This window comes from Chelonoidis abingdonii, chromosome 9 (assembly GCF_003597395.2).
Source record: "Chelonoidis abingdonii isolate Lonesome George chromosome 9, CheloAbing_2.0, whole genome shotgun sequence".
Lineage (NCBI taxonomy): Eukaryota > Metazoa > Chordata > Testudines > Testudinidae > Chelonoidis > Chelonoidis abingdonii.
In genome coordinates, this window is record NC_133777.1 from 16730335 (window position 1) to 16751769 (window position 21435).

The 21435-nt window shown below is 46.9% G+C and overlaps 1 protein-coding gene across 1 annotated transcript in view; it reads left to right on the forward strand.

Annotated features, from left to right (window-relative positions):
- Positions 1-3652: 3652 nt before the first annotated feature.
- Positions 3653-21435, forward strand: part of GPR139 (G protein-coupled receptor 139) — a 30273-nt gene continuing 12490 nt past the window's right edge. The window contains exon 1 of the mRNA XM_032800169.2: positions 3653-3773. Within this exon, the coding sequence (XP_032656060.1) occupies positions 3653-3773 (121 nt within the window). The remainder of the gene's footprint in view (positions 3774-21435) is intronic.

Genomic DNA, 21435 nt, shown 5'->3' on the forward strand with positions numbered 1-21435 from the left:
TTTTTATACCAAACTCAACACTGTAGTATCTGAGCACCTCTTTGAGGAAGGGGCAGGATTTTGGGAACCCATACAGGGACCCATGTGAACTGTTCAGGGACTTTCTGTCCAATCGCACTTGGAGCACATTTGTAGATGGGGAAGGGTAAGCTAGGGGAAAGGCCAGTGGAACTGCCGGTATGCAGATATTCTGATTACTCCACCCAAACAGATTCTATTACAGCTTTAAGGCTGTAGCAGCAGCCATGGGAGAGATGTAGGGATAGCAGATAATTATTTCCTCTTCTCTCCTCCCGCGTCTCTCCCTAGAACACAGTCATCTATTAGGCTTGTGCACTGGGGACTGTATTAGTTCCAAAGAAACTAATGCAAGCATCAGTATGGTCTCTCAAGGGAAGCCCCATTATGTAGAACATTTAAAAGTAGGCTAGACAAAACAGTGGAAAACGAGCAATAGGAAACAGAAGGACACACAAATTTTCTCAGCCTCTTGATTCTATGGATCTCACACTTGTAAATTAAAAGTCAGTGGAGTCAGATAAGTGTAAACACAGTGTGTTAGGCTCTGTGACTCTACCAATGCAGCATTGCCAAGACACTGCGCCTTTGTCATCTCCTTGTGTAGGTTTCTTTGCTGATAAACCTAGATTATATCTGAAATGGTGAGTCATACTTTTCAGTCCCTTTTGATGTATTATTCCTACAGGGAAGATTCCAGGAATGACCTCTTCTCTTTCTGCACCTAATAAGAGATATGTCTCCTTATTAGACCAATTGCTGTAGCACAAGAAGAAAATTAGACTATTAAAAAATTCAAATGCAAGATGTGGAAAAACAAGGCAGAGATGTATCAACAAGGTTGTAGATTTTATTTTATCCTCATATATTACACTATTTTAGTGTGCACTTTTGATGGGATTGGGACAAGCCATTTCCAAAGGTCCCTTTTTAAAGGGACACAATTTAAAAATCGTACTGGAAAATGTTACCCTACTTTCATTTAAAATTACATTTAGGATGCCACTAGCTGAAAGAGTATATTGGGGGAAAGATCCCGTCTATTTTTTCCAGTTTGTTTAATTTGTGATACTTGACAGAACTGTGTGGGTGTGTAATCAGAGGGGTACCAGTCCATTAAAAACTTAAGCACATGAGAATGTATACACACATGAGCAATCCCATTGAAATTACTAAAACTAGTCACGGCTGTAAAGTAACTCACATGCGTAAGTAAGTTAGGACCAGGGCAATTGCCCCTTGCTGTTTGTGCTATCAAGCAGAAGTAAATTAAAGCACATTTTTAAAAAAATGGATGGAACCCTCATGACTTTATTGACATGACCCGCATGTCTTTATTGAATAACCACAAGATCTTACTATTGACCTACCCCTCCTTGCCCCAACTATAGTTTATTTCCTTCACTATCTTATATCTAAATCTACATTATCAGGTCTTTTGGGCAGACAGTACCTTTGGTCTGTAAACCACACAGACATTTCTGTGTACCTACTAATAACAATGCTATTTCATTCATTTAGCCATGGAATAAGACTACATTAGGTGTGCTTTAGAATTCAGTGTGAAAATGTTAGCTGCCACATTGGGGCAATTACTAAAACACAGCTTTTGTTTGTGGAGTTACAATCTGATTCTGTGAGATGCGCAGTCTGTAGGACAAGCAATGCTTCTGAATTGTCTTTCAGGCCCAGAACCCTCAAAGCACAGGCTTAGTTTTTTCCATCTGAGTAGTCCTATCAACTTCAACAGGAATAGTCACATGCTTAGTATTGAGCATGTTCTTAGGCCTGATCCAATGCCCATTGAAATCTATGGAATTCTTTCCATTGACTTTGATGGGCAGTAGATTGAGCCCTAAATGCTCTGGTGGATCAAGGCCTCATTCTCTGCATGAAGAATGCCATGCAATTCTTACTTAATCTCGAGTTCCATAAATGCGCCAGTATACCACCGTCTGATCTACTCACATATAGCCATACCTAGCTTTTCCACAATGCATTGAACTCCACCTAGCTTATCTATTAAAAATATGGCTAAATGCTTTCCTAATTAAACATATTATGTACTATTCATTGTCCTATATATAGAGAAAGCCAAGTGTGGTATCAGCTGAGCACACAACATAAGGAGATTGGTACAGTTAATTTTTCAAGTGCTTGGGATGAGCTCCACTTTGCTCTTCCACATGTGTTATGTGGCATATCCCTAACTCACAGGAGTAAATTACTTATTCCATCCCTGCCGACCTATGTAGTCCATATTCCAGCAGTGTGGGGACAGTGCCGACACTATAATATTGAGTTGGTGTTTCCATTTTACAGGAGTAAACCCCTCTTTTTTGCATTTATCACCTCATCCAGAGCGTGTTTCAATTCATAACTCAGGGTTGCGACTTAACACACAGGCAGAGCAGTAGTAAATCCTGCTTCCCCCCTTTTCTTTAAATGTAATTGACTTGTTTGGCAAGTTTGAAAACAAAAGCCTCCCCCTTTCATACCCCCTCCTATGGCAATCTGTTCCCCTTTCACTAGGAAGGCCAAGCTGGGGTCTCTTTCACATCCTGTTGGCTTTTGGAGAAGAGCTCTCCAGGAGGAGTGGCAGAATATTCTCACAGCTAGGACCCTACTTCTGGGTCCAACAACTGACCCAATCTGGTGGCCTTCAAACCGTAGTGCAAATAAACCCGCCAGTTTAATCGAGCTTTTAGAGTCCAATCCTGCTTCCAGTGAAGTCAATGGCAGAACTCCACTGACTTCAATGGCTGCTGGCTCAGGTCAGGCTCCGTTCCTCCAAGTATACAGGCGCCTAACTCCCGAAAGAGAGCTAGTCCTTGGTCAATAGTGCTGGGTCACGGGGAGACTCCGCTACACTGGGATGACACAACGCCTCTGTGCGGATTTAATGTAACCTCACCAGGACGCTGCCTAATGCCCAGACCCCATTACCCCGCAGCAGAGCGCAGCAGCAGGGCCAGGGTCTGGAGCGGGTCCCCCCGCCAGCGGAAGGGGGGCTCCCTGCGGGAAAACGGCGCTGTTTCACCAGCCTGCGCTGACGGGGAAAGCAGCGGCCGGGCACCCCAGCGACACCCTCCCTGGAGGCTGAGCCATGCCTCCCTCCAGGGCACGCCGCCAGCCCCCTGCCGGCCACCCACTGCCGAGCTGCAGGCACGCGGCTCCCGGTGCTAAAGCAACGAGCGGGGGCTAGTGTTCGCTTTTGTTTGAAGGGGGGGAGCCTGGTGGACGCCCAGCCCCGGCCCTAGGAAGGCGGGAACCCGGCCCGGAGCCGCACAGTAAGGGGACGGGGAGGGAAGCGCCAAGCAGCACTTGCAATGCACCCCCGACGCTGTGCACGTGAACCCCGGGCTGGCGAGCAGCAGCCTTGCAGCAGTGCCGCCCCCGCCCCCCCCCCCCGCGCTCGCTGCATTGCTGGGAGCAGCCATGTGTGCGCACCATGTGCTGCAGGCGGCCGGGCGCGCTTGCTCCCGATGACAATCCCGGGCGCAGCAGGTGCAGGAGGGCGGGGGAGTCCGCGGGGGCGCGGGAGACACACAGTCGCTGATGCTGGGCGAGAGGAGGCTGAGCATCTCTGCCCCTCCATGTGCTGACGGAACAGCAGCAGGAGAAGGACAACTCAATGGAGTACAATCACATCCACGTCCACAACGGCTCCCTCCTGGCTCACCACAAGTATGGCTGTGGCTTGGGATACGTACCTGTCATATACTACAGCTTGCTGCTCTGCCTCGGGCTGCCAGGTGAGTGCCACCCTCTGCCAGGCTCTGCAGCGACACCCCCAAAGGCCCCGCCTGGCCCCAGAGGATCGCCCTTAAGAGAGGAGGTTTGCCTCGGTATATTTTAAAAGCACAGCCGCGATCTTTTGTTTAGGAGCAATCAACTTTTCCTCACATCTGAACTCAACCACAAGTGGAGAAAGTTTTTAGTCTTTAAGGAAAGACTCCGAGGGATGGAGCGGAATTATTCTGTCTCCAAATCATTTTAGAATAAAAAGCAAACACCCTTGGAGCCACTTACGCTGGAGGACAGTTGTGGGAGAGGGGGGGCGGGTGTTGCATGTGCATATAGTTATAGGTCAGCGGTTAGAAAAAGACTCATCCAAAATCAAGTCCCATTTGCAATGTATGTTCACTGAGATCCTTTTTTTTTTTTAAATGACATGTCTAAGGTCCAGCTACTGCACAGAACTCTTAGAAAATTCTGATGTTAAGAGACTTTGGTTGTTTGCAATACAGGAGTACTTTCTTATTGGCTCACTTTCATTGGTACAGTAAAATGGTACATATTCTCACAGACAAATGTATGTGTAGAGAAGCAAGGCATTGTTGTGCTGTGAATACATTTATATTAAGGACAGGAATCTTTACAGATCCAAATCTACAAGACAATAGTTCTGCTTTTGAATGGTATTTCTGGTTAGTTGCTTGTTTTACATCATTAGGCAAACCTCTCTGTCTAGACAAATAACACTCTTCCTAACATTGTTGCTAAAACTTTAGAAAAACTCCAGGCATTATCTTTAAAAAAGAGGTAGTGAATTTCTAATTAAAGTTAAATGTTGTAGTATGTGATGGGTGTGGAACTTTTAATTTTTAAATACTTGGGAATCTTGTTTTATTAAACAGTGTGGATTAACATGAGATTTCTTATGATGTACTTATTAGGACATGTATTTTACACGTATAGGTAATGTTTTTTCTCTTCTCTTTAATGAAGGGTCTGTCTTCTTCTCTTTAATGAGAGGGGAGAGAGAGGGATGAGAGAACAGTTCCAGTTGCTTATAATGCACCTGTTTACATGTACAAGTGCTCTCTGGTTCAGAACCTGACGTACATCGTCTCAGTTCTTAATCAAGTTTCCAAAATAATTAATTTGGCCATTTCAAGTAAAATGGTATTGAGGACTGCACAGTTTAGGAGATTGGCACTGAGACATGAAGTCATGTACCTGTATGTTGCCTGCCCACGTGAGAAGTAATCAAAAATTGTTACTGTCAGATTGCTGCTAGCTTATCTCAGACCAGCTCCCAGTGGACAAGGGTAGCTTTAGGAACAAGGTATCTCAGATTCCACGTGAGCAGGGAACTGACTCCACAGGATTCCACTGCAGAAAATAACTGGTCAGCTAGAAAACCAGCATGCTCCAGGAGGCCATCCCTGTAGCCTGGGTAGCAGGTTAAAGAATCTAGTCAAGCCCACATGACCCACTGCTCCAGGGGTCTGATCCCACACCCACTGAAGTCAATGGCAGGACTCCACTGATTTCCTATGAGTGCAAGTGAGAGCATCAAAAGCTCATCCCAGGGATATAGACCAGAGGCTGGCTAGCCAGAAAAGAAGTTCTCCCACAGAAAGAGGGGAAAGATGAGACAAGTGACAACAGGAGAAGGGAAAGAGAGGAGAGGCTCCTTGTTTAACCAGGAAAGGTAGAACAGTCTGCCTCTAGAGTGTCAGTATACCTGGAGCCTGCACTGCCATTAGACAGCACAAAACCCACCTCTGCCACAATTGATTCGGATTGGTATGTTTGTCCCAGCACAGGACAAGCACTGAGTAAGCTGTGGAGACTGAACTTTCTCACTCCTAGAAGTGGTCACGTCAGGTCAATGCGCAGACATCGTGGTAGGGAAGACAGTCCGTGCTATACCAGTTCTATGGCTAAACAGAGGGCTTCAGTATCCAGGACTGCCAACCCAGCACTACATCCAGAGAAAACTATTTAAAAATGTCTTTAATAATGATTCCTCTTGACAACCAGGAATAGAGGGAAATGTTAGAACATATATTTTTCAAGATGAAGTCAATATTTCTGATAATGCAATATATAGTTATATACATACACGGGTGTATTTAAAACATCTTGTAAATGACAAGCAGCACGGATAAGATGTTAACTGATTTCTAAATGCTTTTTTTTTCACCTTAGCTGCTATTGTTTAGAAAATTATTCTTGAAGCCATTAGTTCATAAAAATTTTTGAATCAGACAGTGAGAGCCCTGGGTCTGAACAGTGGCTGCAGTACATATGAAATTGGTACCCAGCACATGAATTGATATTCAGTGTGCCTTTTTTTCTCCTCTACAATTAAATTTTGATGCCTGGCAAATTGTTAAGAGAACTGGAAAGTTAAGTCCTGTATTTAGCCACAAAGCATGTAAAGCACAGACAAGCGTCTCCACTGTGCAGCCATGCTCTGCCTCAGCCCTGACTTGGAGGGACCCCACCAGTTGGTGAGAAAAGGTACAGTTTCCATGCTTGGCCTCTGGGCCATGCCAGTCAACAATGATGCCATTGTGGACTCTGATACTGATACCTGCCCCATAGGAAGTGACCAAGACCATCTTAAGAATATATGAGTAGTAGGTTATTAGGAAGCAGTGAGGTGCTGAAATTGGGAAGATCCTTCATGCAGACACTAGGAAATCCATTAATGAATGTTTTGCCTATACTTACGCAACTGCAGATGTATAATACATTCTAATTACAACCCTACCATGATCCACCCAGGAATGTACAGTTAGAGTTGGTGCATGACACAAATTAGTAAGGGTGATGTGAATTTTTCCTGGAACATACATCCATTTGGTTAGGAAAAATGGCACTGACAGTAGTAAAAAAAACCCCCAAAACAGCTTGATACTATAAGCCAAAATGATGCCGGATGTAACTCCGGTGAGTTCAGAGGAGTTGTATGAGGGATACATTTGGCTTACCTTATTCAATGTATGTTATCTGAGGATAATACTGGCCTTAACATCCAAGAGAACTGTACATATACGGCATGCTGAGTGCATAAGAAATTCATGGATTTCATTCTGGTATTGCAAACTGCTGCTTTTACAAAATATTGTAGGGGTATTTGAGTTTCCTTGTGTAAATGATAAAGACCCTGAGGTTCCCTGAATTGAGCTAGTTTGTTTCTTTGTATTTCTGAGAACTTGAAAGGAGGAAGATCTAGGTCCTGGCCTCACACACAGACATAGTGTCTGTGTAATACCTTGTTGAAATGCAAAAGGTTAACTCTTTGCGATTGTTTTTAAAGATGTGATAAAATCATTTTATTACTGTTTGGATTTTTTGTCCTACTGTAAAAAGGAAATTTCTTCAGCTCAGCGGCTTCGCGTGGAAGCTGCATTGTGCAACATGGATGCACACAGCGTGCAGTGAGGGTGCAAGAAGCCCTATTCCCTCACTTGTATGGCTCAGGCATAATTGCTGGTCCTGCTGTCAAGACAGCACAGGGATTGCTCCCTCCCTATCCTTCTAGGGGCATGGAGAGCGCCAAAGAGGGAGGGAGAACAGGGACATGACCTCACCATACTGTCACTCCCTCCAATTGGCCTGTGGAGAGTAACTGGCACACTAGGAGGAATGAGCTATGCTGCACCCCCATAAAGAGGTATGGCAATAGATGTGCTGCTTCTGTATGCTGGAGAGCCATTCCTCCTGGAGGTACCCCAATGCAGGGTGGTTCCACACCACCCAAATGCAGATTTGTGCCTTAGAGGCACAGATGAGCCCTGAGGGAAGAGGAAACCTGTCTAAACATGGATGGCCGAAGGTTAAGTTATGCTTCCTGCAGTATACTTTTGTGGGCTATTCACCTGGGGATAGATGCTACAGACCCTCATTCACACTAGGTAACATCTTCTCATGTGAGTAATTAGCCCGTGTGACAGGAGCAAGACTACAGAATCAGGCCCTTGAGCTGCAGAAGCCAGCCTCTCAGTGCAGAAAGAAAGAAAATGTGTGTCTGGTAGGAGCAGAGTGCATAGACACTGCTGGACATGTAGGTATTTCAGTAGTTCAATGGCTAGAAAGTGCAGTGGTTTAAAGGGACAGTCCCTCTACAATGTTGTTGCCATGGTTAGTGTTTTCTGTGGGTAAGAGGATGGCTTCTAGAGTTTCTCTTTGGTTGGCTGGTGGGTTTAGTGAGGGCTGCAGGGGTGGGGGCTAATGGAATTTTTTCTCGATTAGGTGTGAGAGCCTAAGAGGAGGTGAGGGAAGCTAGAAAACATCAGTAGAGATGAGGCGTCAGGTGTCTGGGGCAGAAAGGAGAGGGAAGAATTGCTTTGAATCAGTCAAAATTGGGGCTGATGGGTGAAGAAACAAAGAACAACCAAGCTACCAAACTAGTCTTTTCTCTAGTAAGAGAGCTAGACAAGGCAGCTGCAACTAACGACACTTGATATGCCAAATGCCCTGAGAACACTGCTAGGAGAGTCAGGCACAAATCAGCACTATCTCTTGAGGATGTTTGGCGATGACTCCAATTTCTGCTTCATTAGCGAGTACAGCAGCAGCATGGTAGGGTTAGATGCAATCACCTATTCCTGTTGGTTGTATACAGTACCACAACTAGGCTGGAGAAGGCAGCAGCAGGAGCTTTCCCCTTATCTGTGTGTAAGCTTTCCCCTTATCCAGTGGTAGTGTGTGCTTTTGGAGTGTATGCTGCAATTGCTACTCTCGTTTACACTGAGAATGTGAGCAAAATTTGGCCCTGTTATGTGCTAGATATCCAATAACACCACTGAGTTCCAGAATATACCATTGCTTACATTGATAGAGATAGACTGTGCTAAGTTTCAATTACTTCCTCTAACAAGTGCTTTAGTAGAGCACATCTGTGGGTACGTCTACATTGCACGATTATTTCGAATTAGCTTAAACCGATATTACAAAACAGATCTAATAAAATCGGTTTAGCGCGTCCACAGTGGGATCCCGAAATCGATTGTTTGCGTCCATGGTCCAAAGCTACCATCGATTTCAGGAGCGGTGCACTGTGGGTAGCTGTTCCTCAGCTATCCCATAGTTCCCACTTCCGTGTTGAGAGCACAGTGCCTGATGGGGCAGAAAACACTGCCCCGGGTGGTGCTGGGTACAGCCTCACCCCTCCCTTTGTGAAGGCAGCAGACAACCCTTTGGCGCCTTTTTCGCGGAGTGCATTGAGCAAACGCCATAGCACAGCAATTTTTCCTTTTTTTTTTTCACGTGGTGGTGGGGGGAAATAAACTGAGGAGCTGTTCCCTGAACCACGCCAGACACTGTGTTTGAACCTACAGACATTGGGAGCTCAGCCAAGAATGCAAATAATTTTCAGAGACTGCTGTGGACTGTGGGATAGCTGGAGTCCTCAGTACCCCCTCCCTCCCTTCATGAGCGTCCATTTGAGTCTCTGGCTTCCCGTTACGCTTGTCACGCAGCGCTGTGTATCCTGGAGTTTTTTATTCAAACGCTTTGGCATTTCGTGTTCTGTAACGGAGCTGGATACAACAGATTTGTCTCCCCATACAGCGATCAGACCTAGTATCTCCCGTACGGTCTATGCTGGAGCTCTTTTTCGATTTCAAACTGCATCGCCAGCCGTGCTGATCAGAGCTCCACGCTGGACAAGCAGGAAATGTAATTCAAAAGTTCGCGGGGCTTTTCCTGTTTACCTGCCCGCTGCATCCGAGTTCAGATTGCTGTCCAGAGCGGTCAGTGCTGCACTCTGGGATGCCGCCCGGAGGCCAATAACGTCGATTTCCGTCCACATGAACCCTAATCCGAGTTATCACTATCGAATTTAGCGCTACTCCTCTCGTTTGGGAGGAGTTCCGAAATCGATTTAAGGAGCCGTTTAACTCGATATTAATGACGACGTCGTGTGAACGGATACAGCGTTAAATCGGTATATCGGCCATTAAACCGATTTAAAGTCGCAGTGTAGACCTGGCCTGTTAAAGGTACCTTTAAGGGACCTGTCCAGCAGTGTTACAGCATCCTGGGACAAAGAGCAGGGTTATGCAGACTCCCATAGAAACTGCCATCCTGGACTGGCTGCTTTCCGAAACAAAGTCTGCACATTCATTTCTCCAGCTCTACATGCTTTTTGGGTTCACTGCTCAAACAATATACATGGATTAAACTGCAAAATGGGGCCTTTTTAACCTCAGGAAGCAGCTTTGGACATGCTTTGCAGATGGAGCAATTCCAGAATGGGGAACCTGTAGTGAGATGCTTTGACTTTGGTGCATAAGAGCCATGGGGAGCTAAGGATGTTCCACATTTTTAGAGTGACACACTGAAGTGGTATGCCATTATTATTCATCCTTCCAATACACACAATGCACTAAGCCCAAGGTCTATGCACAGAAAGCAGCCAGTATCCCTGTCTGAAAGCACCTGTAATCTAATAAAACAAGCAACAGCTGAAGGATTGGGGAAAAGGTTACAATACATTAAAAAAATTAAATGCATGCAAATCAGCTACAGCCACCACCCAATAGCCTATTCATTATTGGTTGGCTGATTTCTAGAAGGAATTTGAAGGAGGAGAGGGGAACAGCCTGACAGGTCAGTTCAGGGAGGGTGATCTATGCAGAGGGGGCTGCATGAAAGAGGGAACAGAGATGATTGTGGGAGGAGAGATTGGGTAGTCTGTCAAGGCTGTTCATCATGAGATATCATACTCTCCTAAGGGCCATTGCACCGGCCACAGTGACCACAGTTGATGGTGTTACATGAGACGTAGTGTAGTGAAGTTCCCAGACAGGGCTCAATCCTTCAAATCCACAAATCTCTGGGGCAGCGCCAGGTATGGTCAGGGCATGCACCTTTGTGCGTGTCAATGGAGAATTTGAGAGCATGGTGTGCTGGGGTGTGTTAGCCCATCCTGGCAACCTGGCCAAAGAACATGCAATGCTGCTTTTGAATATAATGCGTGAGTGAAGGAAGGCCAGATATTTGTGAGATTGTGACATTTTGCACAAAGTCAAACCACTTTATGCTCAGGATTTGGTGCTTGCAGTGCATTGGAATGCCTTGAGCTGCTGTAAGTTTGCCTCTAAGCGGGTCCAGGTTTCTGACCTGTATAGCAATACAAGTAGTACCCTGGTTTGATAGATTCCGACCTTTAGTCTCAGGATAAAGATGTTTTTGCGTCTGTAAGCAAAACATAGCCTTCATGTAGGAGGCAGCAAGACCTATTTGTCAGAGAACATCTGGGTTGCTGCAACCGTTTGAAGTCTGCTTGCAGTCAAGGCTACTGGCATTGGCCACGTAGAGAAGGGAAGGGATGGTGTAGGAGGGGTGGACACATCATAAAGGGAAGAGCTGTCCAGGCTCTTGAAGATGAGCACAAGAAATCTTATGATGTGGTGTAAAAAAAAAAAAAAAAAAAGAGAGAGGAAGGGAGGGATCTTAACTAGTATAATGACAGGCAAATCAGGCCCAATGATTTCAATGGGAGTTGAGGGCACCTAGCACCTGGAGGGATCAAGCTCAGTGTCTTTATAGTGTAGCCTTCCTTGCAGTACACTTCTGAAATGGAGAGAGGCGACTTGGACAGGTGTAGTTTTTTACCTACCTAAATACCAAAGGGTGCGACACAGCATGACAGGCAGCATAGTGCCAATGGCATGGGCAGTGTGGAGGGCACACAAGGAGGTTGTTGTTTTGTCAGTGTCATTCACAAGGAATACATAGTAAAGACTGAAGTGAGCAGTGGGAGATGTCTGTTTAGCATAATCCTTAAAAAGTGTGTTTGAACCATGAGGACAAATTTGCCCCATCCATTCTGGATTCTCTGCATCTGGTAAATTAAATCCTCTTCAGACACAGAAAATCTCAGAGAACAGCCAATGAGAACTGTTTGCTGGCCACTAGAAGTATGAGGGACATGCACACTCCACTGCATGTTATTCAGCAATCACCACATAGTATTCTTGTTTCCAGGCAACTGAGTAAAGTGCATTGGATCCTTTTGTATCTTATAGACCAGGGGTGGGCAAACTTTTTGGCCTGAAGGCCACATAGGGGTTCTGAAACGGTATGGGGGGGGCCGGGTAGGGGAGGCTGTGCCTTCCCAAACAGCCTGGTCCCCGCCCCCTATCTGCCCCCTCCCCCTTCCCGCCCCCTGACTGCCCCCCTCAGAACCTCTGACCCATCCAACCCCCCATGTTCCTTGTCCCCTGACCACCCCCTCCCAGGACCCCCCGCCCTTAACTACCTCCTGGGACCCCACCCTCTATCCAACCCCCCCTGCTCCCTGTCCCGTGACTGCCCCGACCCCTATCCACACACAGGCCCCCCAGGACTCCCACGCTTATCCAACCACCCCGTGCTCCCTGTCCCCTGACTGCCCCCCTGTCTCTTATCCAACCCCCCTGCTCCCCACCCTCTTACCATGCCACTCAGAGTACCATGACTGGCAGCCGTGCTGCCTGGCCAGAGCCAGCCACACTGCCCAGCAGGAGCTCGCAGCCCCGCTGCCCAGAGCACTGGTGGCACAGTGAGCTGAGGCTGTGAGGGAAGGGGGACAGCGGGGGAGAGGCCGGGGGTTAGCCTCCCTGGCTGGGAGCTCAAAGGCCAGGCAGGACGTTCCCATAGGTCACATCTGGCCCATGGATATCATGCCCATAGATTTTTAGGTGAGAAGGGACCATCATGATCATCTAGTCTAGGGATTCTCAAACTTCATTGCACCATGACCCCCTTCTGACAACAAAAATTACTGCACAACCCTAGGAGGGGGGACCAACGCCTGAGCCCACCCGAGCCTTGCTGCTCTGGGAGTGGGAGGCAAGACCAAAGCCTGAGCCCCACCACCTCAAGGAGAGGGGTCAAAGCCCAAGGGTTCATCCCCAGGCAGGGAGCTATAACCTAAGTCCCAATGCCCAGGGCTGGGGCTGAAGCTGAAGCCTGAGCCCCAGGTGGTGGGGCTCAGGCTTTGGGCCTGGGTGGTGAGGCTCAGGCTTCAGCTTTGGCCCCGGCTTCAAGCCACTCTAACGCCAGCCCTGGTGGCTCCATTAAAACGGGGGTCACGACCCACAGTTTGAGAACTGCTGATCTAGTCTGAACTCCTGCACACTGCAGGCCACAGAACCTCAGCAGTGTTTTTACAGTGTATTCTTCAAATAGGCCCCTAACCTCTGGCTGAGTTACTGAAGTCCCCAAATCCTGGTTTAAAGATCGCAATTTACAGAGAATTCACCATTTACCCTAGTTTAAATCTGCAAGTGATCCATGCCCGATACTGCAGAGAAGGGCAAAAAACTCCGAGGGTCTCTGCCAGTCTGACCCAATATGGTAATCAGTTAGACCCTCAGTATGTGGGCAAAACAGAAATCATATCAATGTAACTGCAAGACAGTAATACTACAGGAAGATTTGCAAATGCAAATATGGGAATGGATATATGCTGTGTTCCAAACTGGAAGAAAGAACTCAGCTGAATCATTGTTCATTAAATGGAGTTCACACAATAAATGGGCACGAAATCCTCCAGCACTCATTTTAGTCAATTGGAATCTTTCCATTGACTTTAATGAGCACTGGATGGGGCCCAAAGCGTGTGTATGGTACCCTGTTTAAGTAGGGGCAGAGAGTTGATTTGGCAGCACTTGTGACTGATTTGAGACTAAGACAGTAAGAATAAGTAACTGATCCGGTAGCTTAGCCAACAAAGAGATGCTAAGAGATGTTATACTACACTAGTTAAGGCTAGTGCAGAGAGACGGACAGAACTGCTGCATAAGCACTTGAAATGAGTTACTTTAAATGGCAAAATGATTGTCTGTTTTTTAAAAAATGATGGATGCTGAGAAAAAAATAGATCCATAGCAATCATCGTGCACAAAAAAGGGTGACAGGAAGGAGTGTATATTAGAGACCTTTAGTCTGGTCAATATGTCTGGGGAAGTGTCTGTTCAACTGTCCCCAGTTGGAATATAAGGTCACTGGAATGAAAGGCAGCATCCATGTTATTTCAGAAGGGACGTCATTGTGAGTCAGATGTAGTACATACAGAACACAACTGCAAATTTCTGGACATATGAAAAGAAGGGGTGTTGTGTGTTTTTTTGCCAGGTCAAGGACTGAGTGGGAACCAAAGGTGTTTGTGCTGAGACAAAGTGCAGTACATGGAAAGCTTAGCAGGCTGCAAAATACAAAGACGCGTGGAGGGGAAATTACTAAAATTTGTTTATCTGGGAAGAAATACTCGAGCAGAGGTTTTTCCTGGAAATGACAGTGGTACAAAATATAGAGCAGAGTCAATTTTCATATTGAGCAGGCAAATATTTGCAGAGCCCCCAGGAGCTGTTCTAGGAGCAGAGGATCTTTGAAAAACATTAGATATCCTTATCACACAGTCCTGCTATCCTCTCCTCCTCCCCCCACCCATTTACTGCTCAGCTTTTTAATGCTCCCTCTCCTCTTTTCTTTCCACTCGCCTCAAGAAAATAGGGGCGTGACTCAGCAGAACTAAGTCAGCAGGAGCATGTCCTTCACAACGTAAATCAAAACAACTTAACCTATGCAAAAGAAACAGAACAGGAAGATTCCCCAATCTGGAGTTCCTGCATTCAGCATCTGGCACAAAGCCCCTCCCCTACCCACAGTCATTTTCTCCCACAAGAGAAGGGGAAAGTGAAGCTGGAATTAATCCCATGTCTACTGGGGACCCTGCAGTGCCCTGCCCTCTATCGCAGTCTCCTTCCCCTGAATCAGTACCTGAATAAAACAGTTGAATGTCCAAATTCAGGGTGTGCTGTGTCTGCCTCTCTAATGGTGACCTGGATGGAGGGGACTGTAGATAGAGTGTCTTTAGGACAGCACCATATCATTTTCATTAATCCCATCCAGCTACGTCCTACTCTGCTTATGGGACAGGTGGGACTGTTCAGAGGAAACAGTAGAGAACACAGCAGAAGCCATGCTGCAAGCCTGGGACTAGCAATATTTAGGGAGACCCAAAGGAGTCACACATCTATGTTAGCATCAAGCAGGGGCCTCTAAAATAAAGTGTTATTTATAGTTTGCTTCCCCAGAATTGTTCAGCACTGCATGGGGCCCTCCTAACACACCCGAGCCCCTCAGATAACACCTGTTTAACTTCTTTTCCCTACTTGGTAAAAGACAACTCCATCTGGTAACTAAGGGTATGTTTCCTTTAGAGGGGTGGGGATTTTTTAAAAAACTGGAGTTTCACTCAAATTAATTAATTGATTGCCAGTTAATTTGAGGGAGCTAACATGTTTGTACTTACAAGTGGTGAGACTCTAAAACGTTTGTTTTAGTACAAATGATTGTGGAGCATCCAGACTAGCACATACAAATGTGTTAGCTATCGCAAGCCAAAAATCTCTAGTGTCAATATACCCTCCATTGCTAAAATACAGCCAAATCCTGAGGGCCTTACTAAGAGCTTGTGGGGAAATTCACTCTATGGGGGTGTGATTTCTAAAGTTCACTGTTGTGTTGTGCAATGATTGGTCCGTATGGACACTGAAGGTTCCCTTTTTCACTTTAATACAATGCTGCATTAAAATGCACTAGAGAACCTTAATGTGCAATAGGTTAGTGCATTGTAGAAATCATACCCCCATACAGTGCATTATCCCACCATATAGACAAGTTTTTAACTTACTCCTTCAGACAGAAGTCCCATTATAGTGTGAGCAAAGCTGACCCCGAGATCTGAAAGCGTGGACTCCCACTGAATTGGGTGATACGTTAGGAAGCCCTGAAGGCCTGTACTTGTGGATCTCTCTACAGGAACAGAACTTAAGTTAATACAGAGCTAAATCCTCTCTGTTATTACTTAGTAAGGACTTCAGGATATGGCCCACAATGAAATTTTGCACCATCTCCGCCCTTAATTTCCATCTTGCACTGTTCATATTTGTAAAAGCTTTGTGGCCTAAATTTTCAAAAGAATCTAATGATTTTGTGTCTCAATTTTGACTGCTCGGCTTGAGACCCCTTAAGGGCCGCTTGATATTCAGACTAGCACCAACAACCTACCTTTGAAAACCAAGCCCCTTTAAGTCACCTCAAATTGGGCAGCCAAAATTTAAGGCATCTAGAATCACTTTTGAAAATTTAGGGCTGCCTTTGCCCAAAGTGACTTGTCCAAATATTTTGAACCCAAAACTAAAACCCTTGCATATTCTTGGCACTATTTTATTAAGCATTCTGTGTCTTCATTTAATACAGATTTCCATTAGGGAACCACACCACTCAAAGACAGCAGCCCAGATCTTGAGAAGCTGAGTTTGGGAATTTTATATTTCCCCGCCCCCCGCACACACACACTTGTTTACATGCCTTAAAGTGCTCCCTGCCATTGTCCCCCAAAGCACTTCTGCATTGCAGTTATAATTGAAAAAGTGGTGTATCACCATCAATTCTATTTCAGTTTTGATCAGAGACCATAAAAATGCTTGAGGACAGTACACCTATGAGGCTCATTTCCTTCCACTTTTGTGTGCTTGCTTTTAAGAGACATTAAAACCCAGCTCATTAAAATAATGGACACAAATATAATTTGTGAGGTAGTGGTGAGGTTCATAATGAGGAAGGTGCTTATTGTTACAGATTTAAAAATAAATATTCTTAACTTCTGCCCTCCCCAATACCTAAAAGTGTTTCTGAAACCTGCTTTGAGCTTTTTCAGTGTGGTCAACTGTAATAATGGGCCTGATCCTCTGAGGTGCTGAGCGCTTCCCTGAGTACTAATGTGCTCTCAATTACAACTGAAGTCATTGGGCCTGATTCTCCTGGCACTTACTCCAGTGTAAATCAGGAGTAACTCCACTGAAGTTGATGGAGCTGCAGTAGCATAAAACTGATGCAAGTAAGAAGCGAATCAGGCTTCATTGGGAGCGGAAGGCGGGTAAGGTCTTGTAGGACCAGTACCCATGTTGTTACAATGCAGCCTTCTTCACATTACTGCCAGTAAGTGGGGGAAGGAGATGGAGACTTAGGTGTAGTGTTTTATCTCACTGTCTATCATGGGCAGTGGATGAAACTTCCCCTGGGGGAGGCAAGATCCTTGTCCTGCCTCTTCTGCCCACAGCCCCACCCACACTCCACCCCTGCTCTGCCCCAGGCCACACCCACCACTGATTTGCCACTTACCTTTACACATACACACAAGATCCCCCCCTCTGCTCACCTCCTCCCCCACCCACTTGCTGCTTGCCTCCTCACCCCCACCAGACCCTTGCCTCCTCACCCCCACCAGACCCTTTCCTCTCCTGCCACAAGACCCCCACCACCACCTGCTGTGCAGCTGGCTCGCCTCCTCACTCTGCTGCTGTCTCTCCCCCCCCTCCCCCCGTGAAGCCCTCTCCGCTTTTCACCTTAAAGCACTAATAACATTCCCCAAGAGAACTGAACAGGCTCAATTGTCAGATAGATTCTCCTCTGCATGGCAGGGAGTTCGGTGTATGGTTTATAGAGAGAGACAAAAAGCCAGGCTACCTGCGCCAACCTGAAACCTAATCTCTCCTTTTGAGAAAGTGCTCGTCAGTGACAGCCTGCATTTAGGCAGTAGTTTAATCACCTTTCTTATACAGAATTCCCTGCCAGACTCATTTCCTTAAACTGGATTTGAATAAAATGACTGGATCAAGAAATAAACTCACTGGCTATGTCAGCTCCTCCTTGAGCCAGGTTAGCAGTTATTTCTTCTGGGGACAGAGAATAATGGAAGGATTGTCATTTGGAAACTGTTTTTAACCCCAATAACACATTTTCCTACAATATAAAAGCCAGCTGAATGTGGCCAAAGGCTTCCTGGGCAATGGCAAATACCAGTTAAATGGCTTCATTACCACTTCAATGGCTCTTTAACAGTTTCAGTGATCTCTGCAAGGCTTTTTCACTGTGTAAAGTTCGGCTATGTCTACACTACTGCATTAAGTCGACCTATGCTATTGTGCAACGCCAGCTACGTGAATAACATAGCTGGAGTCAGTGTACCTTAGGTCGAGTTACCAAGGGGTCTACACCACGGGGGGTCAATGGGAGAAACTCTCCTGTCGACTTACCTTACTCTTCTGGTCGGGGGTAGAGTACAAACCCGCTAAATCGACTGCTGGTGGATCGGTCTCAGAGCGTCGATCCTGGCTGTAGTGTAGACCTGCCCTTACTCATGGATCACCTCCGCTGGCCTCCGCATGTCTGCCACTGACTCCCCACTTGCATTCTCTCTCTCTCTCTCTCTCTCACACACACACCCCGCACACCGCAGGGAGTAGGGAGTGAGGCGTGACCTGGCCAGCAGCTGGGGGGACCTCCAAGGGGGCATGGGGATAGGGGGAGAGGAGAGGAGAGGATGAAGATTCACCCCAGGCAGCAGCAGCAAGTTTGGGAGCCTCGGGTCAGGGTCAGAGCAGGGAGGGGAGGAGGCGGAAGTGGGGGGGCACCACAGCCCACGTGTCAGGTGGCAGGGACAGCTGTACCTATTATATCCACTGCCCATGCTGCCTATTATAACATACACATAAAAAGATGCGCTCACACTGTATACGTGTACACATCTATAGAGGTACGGACGTACACACGCGGGCCTAGATTCTGAGTGGCTCCTGTGCATTCCTTGCACTTCCTGTGCTCTGTGGATCCCATGGACAGAGAGGAGGCAAGGATGGAGCAGAACGTTCACCCTGCATGCACAAAGAGCAGCCTTGGAGAGATTGTGCCTGCCTGAGTACAGCCTTAAGGCCTTGGCTACACCTGCAGGTGTGCAGCGCTGGGAGTTACAGCTGTCTTCGTACAGCTGTGTAGGGAAAGCGCTGCAGTGTGGCCACACTGACAGCTACCAGCACTGCAGTGTGGGCACATGTGCAGCATTTGCAGCGCTGTTGGGAGTGGTGCATTATGGGCAGCTATCCTACAGAGCACCTCATCCCATTTTGGCGTTGTGGGACTTGAATGACGCATGCACTTTCTAATTCTCCACCAAAAACAAATCTCGGGTGCACTGACTTGTTCAATGAACGAGAATATAGATGGTATTAATGAAGAAAGAAAATGCAAGATTTATAATAAATACAATTGCTTAAGATGTCTATTTTTAATTTTAAAAATTTGAGGCGCAGACACTCTTGAATTATTCAGCATTCGTTATAACTTGATCTACTATGGAATTAACCTGACTTATGTCAACTGTGATTACATGGCACTGCTGCTTTTTATAATAAAGTATCGATTGATTTTTTTAATTCGATGAAGTTGCTTATTGTTACCCAATTCTTAATGCACGCCACCTGTCAAAGGTTCTTCCGACTTTGCGCATTGCACTTGCTCTCGGGAAGAGCACTATGTATTCTTCTGACCCCCTTCCAAAGGTGTAGTACTGGATGTTACTGGCTGGTCGAGACGAACGATGAGAGAGTTTAAACAAACCGAAAGATTTTGTGAGCAATGATTTCATTTCTTCAAAACCTCTTCCAAGGGCATTTTATCAAGGTAATTGGTGTTGAGCTGGGCCCTGGCCAGTATTCATTTTCGAGCCTAGTCCAGTCAGCCAATATCACCCAGGGTTTTTAAGTGCGATTATACGGTAACTTGTCTGCAGACATATACTAAATCCTCACTTTCACTTGCACAACATGGCCCTTTGGCGTTCTTCCTAGGCGCTGGCCTAGGATTTTTGCTAGCCTGACTGATGACGCAGACTATGGCACAACTCTAGGACTAAATAACAACTATACTGAAGGAAGATGTGTGTGATCTAATAAGGCTCATTTTTCCTTGGCATACTTATCATCATCTTAAATTCATCAATATGAGAGTTTTAGGCCCTGTGTTAAGGCACCTGATCTGTTGTGGGCGGGTTGTGGGCTTTTATTGTTATGACTCTAAGTAGGGAGCAGTGGGGACAGCATACCTTTGCTTGGCGCTATCTACATATCTGGAGAGTTGCGTGCTGGTGGTGGCTTTACAGCGCTGCTAACTCATCACAGATTTCCGTCCCAACTTGCAAGGCACATCAGCCTTGCTGTTCTTCCTGGATACACGTGTGTACTCTCCTTCTGCCTGGGGGCATAACACTGCATGTGCTGGTGACGCAGTGCTGCTCTGTGCAGTGTGGGCCCACAAAAGCGCTTTTATGTGGCTCCGCAGATGTATTTGGAAGTATCCGAATGTTCTTGTTCAGGCCACTCTGCTCATCAGTTCGAACTCTACTGCCTGCTCAGGTGAACCACCCTTTAAAATCCCAGGAATTTTAACAATCCCTTTCCTGTTTCTCCAGTACAGGTGTGGAGTGCAATCAGTGATCTTTTCCCTAAGGTGACCATGGCTCCACATGCCACGCAAACGAGCCAATTTTGGATGCATGGCGAGTTGCTTGGACCTCACATGTTTGGGGAGGAAGCTGTGCGTCCCACTGCGTTCGCCGTAGGAATTAACGATACTATGGCAAATATAAAGGGCATGCGTGGAAAGGGATCCCTGACGGGACCGCTGGCAGTGCAGGGTTTAACGAAGGACTGCGGAGGTCTATTGCAAAATCCCATGATGGGGGTAAGTGCGCATTTCTTATCTGGTGCTTTGCATGGCCCTGGCACTGCTGTTCATCCTCTGTTATTTTACACCAAGAGTGGATCGACATACTACTCTGGGCCGGTGACCGCCCACTGCCAATTCCCCTCCTTCCGACGACCTCACGATGGATACTCAGAGCGGTGGGGGAATCGCCGGGAGTCGCATGAGCGCTGGGGGGGCAGGGAGGTGATCGAGCCTTCTCAGTCCCATCCTCAATCCCCACACGCACGCGCAGGGTACTGGGATGGGATCGTCGCGGCTCTCACCCTCTCAACTACCCACCGAGGTTCAGAACTATCAGGAGGTAGGAGAAAAGCGAGAGATCTCTCCGTTCCCTCCGTTCTCATACGCCTCGGTCACCCCCAACCACTTTCTCGGTTCGTTCCTGGCCCTACCCTCTCTTCCTCTCTTCCCTGGTCCCCTCCTTGTCCTCTGCCCTCCTCCCGCCACTCTTCTTACCGACCCCTGTGGCCCACCTAGCGACCCCAGGGCTTCATCCCCACTCTCTTCAGCCCTCTCGCTCCTGGAAGTCATCATCCGTGGTCTGACCCCGGTCCTCGCGATTGGGTAGTAGGGTCACGCAGTATCTGCTCAGCTTTTTTGTATTATCACCACGCTTCCAACATACAGCAGGTCGTGGGGAGACCCAAATGGCGATTTCTATTCCCCCTCCCACGACCATTCGGCGCTTACCTTAACTGCCCCCACATTAAATACTTCACACCCCCGAATCTTCTCTTACCACCCCATCCCTACTGTCATCCGTTCTCCTTACGTTTATCAAACCGCTGCAGCGTGTCCGGTCATGGTCCCTTTCCAGCATGGCCTTTTTATGCCCTAGGTATCGTAATTCTAAGACGGCTGAGGATGCGCAGCTGGGAACTGTTTGCAGAGACAGACTACCTGTATCCTAGCGGCCCCTTTTACACGCTCCTCACCTCGAAAAACACTGATGCGTTCCAGTAACTCGCGCATTTGCTCACTGGGGCTCGTTTGGTGCATGGAAGCATGTGTCCCTGGAAAGATTCACAGTGATTGCACTCAACAATCCTGGCTGGGTTCACTTCTCTCCTCCCAATA